The 11,546-nt window shown below is 38.2% G+C and overlaps 1 protein-coding gene across 1 annotated transcript in view; it reads left to right on the top strand.

Annotated features, from left to right (window-relative positions):
- MTMR7 (myotubularin related protein 7) overlaps positions 1–11,546 on the top strand; it is a 161,999-nt gene that overhangs the window by 34,328 nt on the left and 116,125 nt on the right. The window contains exons 2-3 of the mRNA XM_007954943.2: positions 581–703; positions 2,759–2,921. Of these exons, the coding sequence (XP_007953134.2) occupies positions 581–703; positions 2,759–2,921 (286 nt within the window). The remainder of the gene's footprint in view (positions 1–580; positions 704–2,758; positions 2,922–11,546) is intronic.

Below are 11,546 nucleotides of genomic sequence, written 5' to 3'. Positions count from 1 at the left end.
GTGTATGAGAGTCCCAATCTCTCCACAACCTCGCCAGCATTTGTTATTTTCTGTCTTGTTGAACTTTGCTACTAGTGCTGGAGCAAGATGGAAGATACAAGCTCTTAAAATAAAAAAAAATAAACCAAAGTAAATAAATAAAAGGTCTGAGTTTGACCCCACCAGCTGTTCTGTGGGAGAAAAGAACTGGTAATCTGCTCCCATAAAGATTACAGACTAGGGAACCTATGGGGTAGTTCTGCTCTGTCATACATATAGTGTTCCATTAGTTAGAATCAATTGAAGGGGACACAACAACAACACTTAAACCCAGAGAGGGTATTATTAAAGGACAAGTTCTATAAATCTTTTGTGGTACATTTAAGGGCATTGTTTAGTAATTGATGAATTTTTAACTTCTGGTATACAGAACCATATTCCAAACTCTAACTAATTAATTTTATGGGGATAAGTTTTGGTTTTTATTATTAGAGGATTTCTCAAAATTGTATTTTGTAGTGAATAGATGATCTCATTATTTATTTTTGTGAATGATTGTTTTGCATTACTGTAACTCTTTCCATCAACCTGATTTCTCTAGGTTGAAAATGTCCGCCTGGTAGATCGAATATCTTCTAAAAAAGCAGCCCTAGGGACTTTGTATTTGACAGCTACTCATGTCATATTCGTGGAAAATGCACCTGATGCAAGGAAAGAAACTTGGGTATGTTTTCCTTCTTTTTTGGCTTTACATGTTTTTTCTTATGTTTGAAACAGAAAGTTTTGATCCTTCATTCTTTTTATTTGTCCTTGTGGTGAGTTGGGTGAGCTATGGCTTTGGATGTTCAGAGCAGTGGTTCTAAAATCTGTGCTTTCACCTTTTCTGTATAATCTAATCTACTTCACCTTTTTATGCAATATTGTTGGAAGTGTCTAAGTTTTCTAGTGCTACTCTAACAAAAATAATGCAAGTGGATGGCTTTAACAAGCAGAGATTGATTTTCCTAGTTTAAGAAGCTGGAAGTCCAAATGTATGGCACTGGCTCTAGGGGAGACTTCCATTCTGTTGGTTCTGAGGCAAGGCCCTTGTCTCTATTCTGCTTCTGTTCTGTTCTTGACAGTCTTCATGTGGTGTGGCATCTATCCTGCCCCATTTGTGCTTCCTTTCTTCTGTACCTTTATCTACTCTTTCATATCTTAAAAGTTATAGTTTTATGAGACACTTACACTGATGTTGCCACATTAACAAAATAAATAAAACTCTGTTCTCAAATGTGATTACATCCACAGGTGAAAAGGTTAGGATTTACAACACATATTTTGGGAGAACACAATTCAATCCATAACAAATAGTATCAAAGATAGTGCTAGAAAGATCCAGAAGATCCAAATGCTTATCACAGCTGCCAAGTAGAGATGCAACAATATTAGTATGCTACTAAAAATATTTACATAGTACTTTTTTTTATCCATTCATGTGTTGAGAGACATGTGGGCTGTTTCTACCTTTTAGTTGTTTTAAATAGTTCTGTACTGAACATTGGTGTGCACTCACCTTTCTCTTCTTGCTTTCAATTCTTTTGGATAATGTTGTACTTTTTTTGCCATATTTTTACTACATTTGTTTTGTTTTGTGTTTTAGAACCAATCATACATCACCTCCTATAATGCAGGCCATTTTAGTCATTTTATTATGATGTCTCCATTTTACTTGTAGATCAAAAAAAGAGAAACTAGGAAGAGTCTCATCATCATATATTTGTGATACTAATAATGAGATGTATGTCTTATTTTATATAGCAAATCAGTTATGACACAATTACTGGAAACAGAATCCCAATATTGTAGATTTTCACCTTTCTATATCTTATGAACGTTGTTACATTTTTAGCAGGAGGTGGTAGGCAGTATACAGCAGGAGAAAATGTGAAGAGTGAAGTGTTGCCATTGAGGACTGAGTAGAACCCCTCCTAAAAGGCCAGAGAGATGTGCTTCAGTATGCTTTCTTTTAAAATAGATCTCTTCCGAAGCCTGCTGGACCACCAACAGCTTGTTGTTTTGTTGTTGGGTGCCACTGAGTTGTTTCCAACTCATAGTGACACTGCATACATCAGAACAAAACACTGTTCAGTGCTGCACCATCCTCACAATCATTGCTGTGTTTCAGCCCATTATTATAGCCACTGTGTCTGTCCATCTCATTTAGGGTCTTCCTCTTTTTTGCTTATACTCTACCTTACCAAGCATGATGTCCTTCTCCAAGATTGCTTCCTCCTGATAACATTTCCAAAATGCTTGAGAGCAAGTCTCACCATCCACCCTTCTGAGGAACATTCTGGCTGTATTTCTTCCCAGACAGATTTGTTCATTTTACTGTTATAGCCTATGGTATATTCGAATGCTTTGCTAACACTATAATTCAAAGGCATCAATTTTTGTTCGGTCTTCCTTATTCATTGTCCAGCTTTTGTGTGCATATGAGGCAATTGAAAATACCATGGCTTGGGTCAGGCACACCTTAGTCTTCAAAGTGACATCTTATCTCTTTAGCACTTTAAAGAGGTCTTTTGCAGAAACTCTGCCCAAATGCAATATGTCTTTTGATTTCTTGACTGCTACTTTCATGGGTATTGATTGTGGATCCAAACACAATGAAATTCTTGACAACTTCAGTCTTTTCTCTGTTTATCATAGAAGGGCTATTATTTGTAGTCTGTGTTGTTCCCTGTATTTATCAGTTATTTGTGGTCAGTTTGTCATTATTAACTTTTGGTTCTAGATTCTTCACAGTCAAATTTCTACTATTGAAAAGCAGGCAACAACGGCTACTGGATGCCCTCTGCTTATTCGCTGCAAGAACTTTCAGACAGTACAACTCATCATACCACAAGAAAGAGATTGCCATGATGTGTACATCTCTCTGATACGCCTCGCAAGGCCAGGTAGGGAGGAAGAGCTCAGCACTCTTAAGAAATTCACAAATAATATTCAATAAATTTGTGTAGAGGTTAAGAATAATAGTGATGTATTATTATAAAAAGTCAAGGAAAGGTTAATATATGGAAGAAAACTTTCTTTGCTGGTCATCAAGGGTGGGAAGGGGGGGAGGAAACACTGCAAAAATTAAAAAATTAAAAAACAAAAAAGAAGGATAGTAATACAAGTTATTCCAGTCCTCAGATGATGTCAAGAAGTATTAATGATCACCTAATATAGTTCATTGTCATTTAGGTTTTCTCTCTGAGTTATCTAATATATGCGCTACTTTCATTAATCTTAGTGTTCACTTTACCTTGGTGGAAATTGATGTGCATTTTCCTCCTGGGTGAAATCACCTTACAGTTATGCTTTTATAATAATAAGTAGGAATCCTTGGCTAGCACAAATGCTAAGCACTGGACTACTAACCAAAAGGTTGATGGTTGGAACTTATCCAGAAGCAACTTACAAGTAAGGCCTGGTGATCTGCTTCTAAAAGATGACAGCCTTGAAAGTTCTATGGAACAGCTCCACTCTGCACTCATGGGGTCACCATTAGTTAAAACTGACTCAGTAGCAGCTGACTAGAACAATAGGAGAAACAGCTGCTTTGGTAATGGAGCCACCTTGAATGAGGACTAAGAGAAAATTGACAAATTGCTTTGTGTGAAAATCATGGTTATTTAACAGCTCTAGTGCATACCCCCGCCACCACCCTGGCACTTTTGAAGATTAGTGTCTGTTGCTTTTTTGATAGTAACATGTTTCCTAAGGATGATACCACCACTAGTCTGTCAGATTTTTGTACTGTGGTAGCTTGCATGTTGCCATGATGCTGGAAGCTATGTCATCAGTATTTCAAATATCAGGAGGGTCACCCATGGTAGACAAGTTGCAGTGAAGCTTCCTGACTAAGACAGACTAGGAAAAAGAACCTAGAGATCTACTTTTAAAAAAGAAAAATTAGCCAGGGAAAACCTTATAAAATGCAGAGAAACACTGTCTGGTACATTACTGGGCAACTTTATGAATAGCTTGGAAACATTTGTCCAACACAGTGCAGGAAGACTAGCCCCTTGGGTTGGAAGGCACTCAAAACAAGACTGGGAAAGAGCTGCCTCATTAGAGTAGAACCAACCCTAATGATATGCATAAAGTAAGTTTTTCAGGACCTCCATGTGCTGACATGGCACAACTCAAATTGAGGAGAAACAGCTGCAAACATCCATTAATAATTGGAACATGGAATGTATGGAGTATGAATCTAGGAATATTGGAAGTTGTCAAAAACGAAATGGAATGCGTAAAAATTGATATCTTAGGCATTAGTGAGCTGAAATGGACTGGTTTTGGCCATTTTGAATCAGAAGACCATATGATCTACTATGCTGGGAATGACAAATTGAAGAGGAATGGCGTGGCATTCATCACCACAAAAGATGTTTCAAGATCTTTCCTGAAGTACAATGAAGTACAATGCTGTCAGTGATAGGACAGTATCCATGTGCCTACAAGGAAGACCAGTTAATATGACTATTATTCAAATTTATGCACCAACCACCAAAGCCAAAGATGAGGAAATTGAGCATTTTTTTTTTTTTATCAACTTCTGCAGTCTAAAATTGACCAAACATGCAATCAAGATGTGTTGCTTATCAGTGGTGATTGGAAGGCAAAAGTTGGAAATGAAGAATCACCAGTAGTTGGAATATTTGGCCTTAGTGACAGAAATAATGTTGGAGATTGCATGACAGGCTTTTGCAAGACCAACAACTTACTGCAAATACCTTTTTTCAGCAACACAAATGGCAGCTATACACGTGGACTTTTCCAGACAGAGTACGCAGGAATCAGATTGACTACATCTGTGGCAAGAGGTGATGGAAAAGCTCATTATCTTCAGCCAAAACCAGGCCAGGAGCTGATTGTGGAACAGGCCATCAACTGCTCATATGCAAGTTCAACTTGAAGTTAAAACATGTCCATGAGAGCCAAATATGATCTTGACTATATCCCTCCTGTATTTAGAGACCATCTAAAGAATAGATTTGATGCATTGAACACCACTGAAAACCATAAGAATTGTGGGATGACATCAAGAGCATCATCCATGAAGAAAGCAAGAGGTCATTAAAAAGATGAGAAAAAAAGAAAATACCAAAATGGATGTCAGAAGAGACTCTGAAACTTGCCCTTGAGTGAAGAGTAGCTAAAGCAAATGGAAGAAATGCCAAGATAAAAGAGCTGAACAGAAGATTTCAAAGAACAGCTCAAGCAGACAAAGCCAATTACTATAATGAAATGTGCAGACACCTGGAGTTAGAAAACCAAAAGCTGAAAGAACTGAGGAAAAAATTTAAGCCTCAAGTTGCAATATTGAAAGATTCTATGGGCAAAATATTGAATGATGCAGGAAGCATCAAAAGAAGATGGAAGGAATACACAGAGTTACTGTACCAAAAAGAACTGATCAATCTTCATCCATTTCAGGAGGTGGCGTATATTCAAGAACCAATGGTATTGAGGGAAGAGGTCAAAGCTGTGCGAGGGAATTGGTGAGGAACAAGGCTCCAGGAATTGACGGAATACCCATTGAGATGTTTCAACATAAGGATGTCCTGCTGGAGGCACTCACTCAGTTATGCTAAGAGATTTGGAAGGCAGCTACCTGGCCAACTGACTGGAAGAGATCCATATTTGTACAATAGAATTTTTCAAGACCAACTACTTAATCATTGCAGATACCTTTTTTCAAAAGCATAAACTGTGACTATACACGCAGACTATGCCGGATGGAATACATGGACTCAAATCTACAACATCTGTAGAAAGAAACAATGGAAAAGTTCAGTATCATCATTCAGAATAAGACCAGGGGCTGACTACTAAACAGACTGTCAATTACTCCTACATAAGTTCAAGTTGAAGCTGAAGAAAATAAAAATAAGTCCATTAGAGCCAAAGTACAACTTTGAGTATATCCCTCCTGAATTTAGAGGCAATCTCAGGAATAGATTTGGCACACTGAACACTAATGACTGAAGACCTGATGACTTGTGGGATCAAGTCAGGACATCATACATGAAGAAAGTAAAACATCATGGAAAAGAAAGAAAATTAACATCACAGGAGACTCTGAAACTTGCTCTTGAAGAGAGCAGAAACAAATGGAAGAAATAATGAAGTAAAAATTCTGAACAGAAGATTTCAAAGGGTGGCTCAAGAAGACAAAGTGTTATGATGAAATGTGCAAAGACCTGGAATTGGAAAAACAAAAAGGAAGAACATGTTCTGCATTTCTCACGCCTCAAGTTGCAATATTAAAAGATTGTATGAGCAAAATGTTGAACAATGCAAGAAGCATTAAACAAAGATGGAAGGAATACACAGTCACTGTACAGAAAAGTTAGTTGGTCAATGTTCAACCATTTCAGGAGGTAGCATATGGTCAATATTTGATAGTTTCAAGGAAGAAATCCAAGCTGGACTGAAAGTGAAAAATAATGCTCCAGGAATGGACAGAATACCATTTGAAATGTTTCACAGACCAATGCAGTGCTGGAGGTGCTCACTAGTTTACGTAAAAAAATTTGGAAGACAGCTACCTGGCCAAGTGACTGGAAGAGATCTATATTTGTGCTCATTCCAAGAAAGACACAGCAGAATGCAAAAAGTATTGAACAGTACCATTAATATCACAAAGAAGTAAAATTTTGCTGAAGAGAATTCAGAAATGGTTGCAGCAATACATCTACCAGAAACTGCCAGTAATTCAAGCCAAATTCAGAAGATGTGGAATGAGGAAGACCATTGCCAATGTCTGATGGATCTTGACTGAAAGTAGAGAATACCTGAAAGATGTTTACTTGTATTTTATTGACTACGAAGTGACATTCAACTGTGTGGATTACAACAAATAATGAGTAACATTGTGAAGAATGGTAATTCCAGATCACTTAATTGTTCTCATGGAGAACCTGGACATAGAGCAAGAGTAAGTCATTCAAACACATCTAGGGAATAGTGCATGGTTTAAAATCAGGAAAGGTGTGTGTAGGGTTCTGTCCTTTTACCAGACTCATGAAATCTGTATGGTGAACAAATAATCCAAAATGCTAGACTGTACGAAGAATGTGGCATCAGGATCAGAGGAAGACTCATTAACAATCTGTGACATGCAGATGACACAATCTTTCTTGCTGAAAATGAAGAAGATTTGAAGCACTTATTCATGAATATCAAACATCTTCAGAGTATCAAAGCCTTCAGAATGGATTATTCCTCAATATAAAGAAAACAAAAATCTTCACAACTGGACCAATAAGCAACATCTTGATAAATGGAAAAAAGATTAAAGTTGTCCACAATTTCATTTTACTTGGATCCAAAACCAATGCCCATGGAAGCAGCAATCAAGAAATCAAATTTGTTGCAAAAGACCTGTTTAAAACGTGAAAGAGATAGAATGTCACTTTGAAGACTAAGGTGCACCTGACCCAAACCATGGTATTTTAAATCACCTCATATGCACGTAAAAGCTGGGTAATGACTATGGAATATCAATAAGAATTGATTCCTTTGAATTACGGTGTTGGTGAAGAATAATATTAAATATATCGTGGACTGTCAGAATAATGAAGAAATCTGTCTGGAAGAAATACAGCCAGAATGCTCCTTAAAAGTGAGGATGCTGAGACTTGGTTTCATTATTTTGGACATACTATCAGGAGGGACCAGTCTGTGAGAAGTACATCTTGCTTGGTAAAGTAGAGGGTCAGTGAAAAAGAGGAAGATTCTCAGTGAGATGAATTAACACAGTGACTGCAGTAACAGGCTCAAGCACTGCATTGATTGTGAGGATGGCACAGGACTGGGCAGTTTTCGTTCTGTTGTACACAAAGTTGCTATGAGTTGGAACATACTTGACAGCACCTAACAATTATAACAACAACGTTGATAGAATGAGAATTTTGTTACCAGCAGTGGACATTCAAGGTATGAGGTTGAGTCTCTTGAACAAAATCTACTTAAGCCTTGTGGTAATAATGTTGATTGATTTGAAAAGTGTGCTCTCTCTAGTACTGTCTTGTTATATCCCTTATTTTGGGATCTTCAGATTTGTAGTATATTGTTCATTTCTACAGGTGTGTTTCTTGTTTATATGTTTGCTTATGTGAATTGTATTCTTTTGCTTAAAGAAGAAATGGATGTCTAAGTTTATTGGGAGAATTCAATGAAGATAGATTATTTATATAAAACTGATAGGCATGGGATGTGTTACATGTATGTCATTAATAAGGGAATTAGCATATGTGCTTATAGTTTCTTTTTTAAAATGCTTTTGATTCGGGATGCAAATTTGGATTATAAACTTCAAGGCATTTGCTTGGTCCTAAGTTTCATACTGTATGGGTATATCATCTGTGTCTGGCTAAGAGCTGAAGCTGTTTAATGGACATGATGCCAAGGAACTGTCAGAATCTGACATTTTTTACTTTACTTTGCTCCTCTTTCAAAGCAGCTGGTTAAGTAAGCCTTTTTTATCTTTGTGTGTTGAAAAGAACTGCAGAGTAAGCCAGAAAAGCAGTTGAACTTTTCAGAGGGTGCACTATAATTGGAACAGTAGTTCTGGGAAGATGTACATTAAGTTGCATGTGGCAGATAATGCAAGGAGAGTTGTGAGCCAGCAACTCAGTGTCACTGATTAATGTGTGTACTGGGTAATAAATATGCTCTGACCTAATAATGGGATTTCAGAATAGCACAGAGAACTGGGAAAGGGCTGAGTGGCTGCAAGAGTAGAACATCGTGGCCATGAAGCCTGCAGCCTTGATGGCAGGATCTCCAAGGCTCTCTTGGGGAGAGTCTCAAAGGAGGAAAATCACTATGTTCCCTCTGCATTTTAAAAAGTATGTTTTTCTCTTAAAGATGAACAGTTGGGAGTTAGGTATCAGATGTAGCCAGAGACCTGACTGATTACCTTTTGTTAAAATTAAAAGGAAGCCATAGTAATTCATTAACTTAAAGCCATCATCTGATAGGATTTAAGAACAATTGTCAGTATTTTGAAACATTGGAAGTAAGAAATGCCGGTTTACATAAAACACATTGCTTTAACATGTATGCGAAAATGAATGAGAACCCAAGTAATTTAACATTAAAGGTGATGCTAATATTAGCATACATTACAGCTAATATATAGAACCTTAAAGCCATGATTTTGAATCTGAGTGGACATGGTAAAGACGGAGGAGAGTCAGGGTGCTGAAACAGTGCTCCCAAATGAGACTTATCAGAATCACACAGGAACATTTTACATAATACTCACACCTTCTCCGTCCTTTTAGGTACATCAGAATAGGAGTGGGTGAGTGTTCTGGTTACCTAGGGCCTCTCTGACAAGAACATACCACAAATGGGATGGCTTGAACAAACGAGTTTATTCTCTTAGAGTTTGGGAGGCTAGAAGTCCAAGTTCAAAGTGCCAGGCTCTAGCAGCTGCGTGAAAGCCCCTTGACCTTGGGCTTCAGCCAGAGCTGAAGTGTTCCTGGCCCACTGAAACTAGAGGCATCTCTTCACTCAGGCAGGTCCTGGCTGCTGAGGCTAACAAGCCCAAGGTCAACAAATAAAATAGCACAGTTCTGATGTTACAAAACATGACAGGCCATTGATTCAAGTCCATTGCATTGCATATGGCAGGCTGCTGAAGGATGACACGACTACATGCAGGGTCCAAGCGTGCCATAAACTAGAGACCATTCCCAAAGCTGTTTCTTATATACAGGAAGCAGACCACATACTCAAAGCAGCTACTCAGCTGCTCACAGTAGATTCCACAATGGAACTGATTACCAGTCTCATCATGGGGAATACTACATTCAGCTGCCCAGCCACTCAACCAGGCTCAGCCATGTTGACACACAAACTGAACTACCACAGTGAGTGTGTATGTGTATGTGTGTGTGGTCGGTCAGTAAGGGAAGTATATTTTGAATTCTAGTATTCTGCTTGGTCACCAATACCAGTCACTATTTTCAGCTTTAATCACAGTGCCACCAGGTCTCCTTCCTTATAGCCACAGCCAACTATAAGATCAGTGGAGAAAAAAAAAAATTCAAAAGAAGAAATGCTTGAGAGTCCATTTAAGCCAAGTCCTATGGAGGAGATATTGTCAGAGCTCTTGAAATTTTCTCTTTTTTAATTAAGATTTGGGATTAAGGGTAGGAGTCCCTGGGAGGTACAGAGGGCTAATGTTCTTGACAGCTAACTCAAAGGTTGATGATTTGAGTCCACCCAGAGGCATGTTGTAAGAAAGGCCTGGTGATCTACTTATGAAATAAGATCTGCCATTGAAATCCTTTTGGAGCACAGTTCTACTCTAATGCACATTGGCTCATAATGAGTTTGAATTGACAGCAACTGGTTTTATTATGATTTGAGATAAGAGTAAAATACCTAAAAAATTTAGAGAGTTTAGTGATACTGCCTTGGAAACCCAAGGAGGGGTCATTGTGACTCAAATGTGACTCCACAGCAGTGAGTTTGGTTCGTTCATTTTACATGCAAAGGATGGATAAGAATTAAGTTACCAACTATAAAAAATCCCAATAAAAAATAATGTGGCACTCTGGCAAGATGGTGGACTAGGCAGAAAGACTGCACAGGCCCTATTCAACAAAGAAAAGGGAAACCAATTAACACAGACACAGAAGATAATCCTGGACCCCTGAACCTTGAAGGGAAGGATATAGAAGTGGACTAAACCCCAACTAGCAGAAGAATTTGCATGAAAATACCAAAAAAGGAGACACGGATCTGCAGTCTGGCAGTGATCCTGAGTGATCCTGAAGGCACAGCACAGTTTGGAGATTCCCAAGTGGTGGTAGGACCTAAGAATTAATGTAAAAATCTGCCCTACTAGCCAGGGACTACACAGAGGACTGTGTATGGTGGCTGCGGAATAAACGGAGAAGGTGAAGAGAAAGGCTGGCTGAGCTGTGGACTTTTGCTGGTCCAGAGGGCGCCGCCATTTTGAAGGTTTAAAAAGCGGCTTGACTATTTTGGATATTTAAAGAGACAGCATTCTCACAGACTCCTGGAGCTTAAGAACACATTCTGCTGTCCAGCAACTCCAAGGTCACTCTAGACCCACAAGATTGAAAAGGCACGACATTCCTCTTGTTACTCTTATACCCCACACCCACTTGGTGAATGGAGGTGCAGCTATCCCCCACTCCCACCTACCTTCTGGGCCCACAGGAACTCCATCACAGTCTGTGTGCTCAGATGGAGACTGGGTGCCCTGCCCTGTCCTCCACTGATTCTTTTTTTTCTTTTCTCTTTTTTTTATGTTTATTTTTTTCTTTTTCACTTTCTTTTTTCTCGGGATTAGTTTGCTTGTATTTGTCTGTTTTAAAACAACTATTATTATTAATACTTTTGTCCTTTTTGTTATTATTCTTAATCTTCCCCTCCCAGGTCCTAGTTTTCAGCATTTTTTCTTTTCCCTGTTCTTGGTTGAAATCTTTTTTTTTTTAATTTAATTTAAGGTTTTTTGTTTTGTTTTGTTTTCCCTTTTTTTCTCAAGA

The sequence above is a fragment of the Orycteropus afer genome, unplaced genomic scaffold (genome assembly GCF_000298275.1).
Source record: "Orycteropus afer afer isolate SDZICR_OR568_19922 unplaced genomic scaffold, OryAfe1.0 scaffold00483, whole genome shotgun sequence".
Classification (NCBI taxonomy): domain Eukaryota; kingdom Metazoa; phylum Chordata; class Mammalia; order Tubulidentata; family Orycteropodidae; genus Orycteropus; species Orycteropus afer.
The sequence above is the reverse complement of the archived record's forward strand: the minus strand, read 5'-3'. Positions and strand labels throughout refer to the sequence as shown.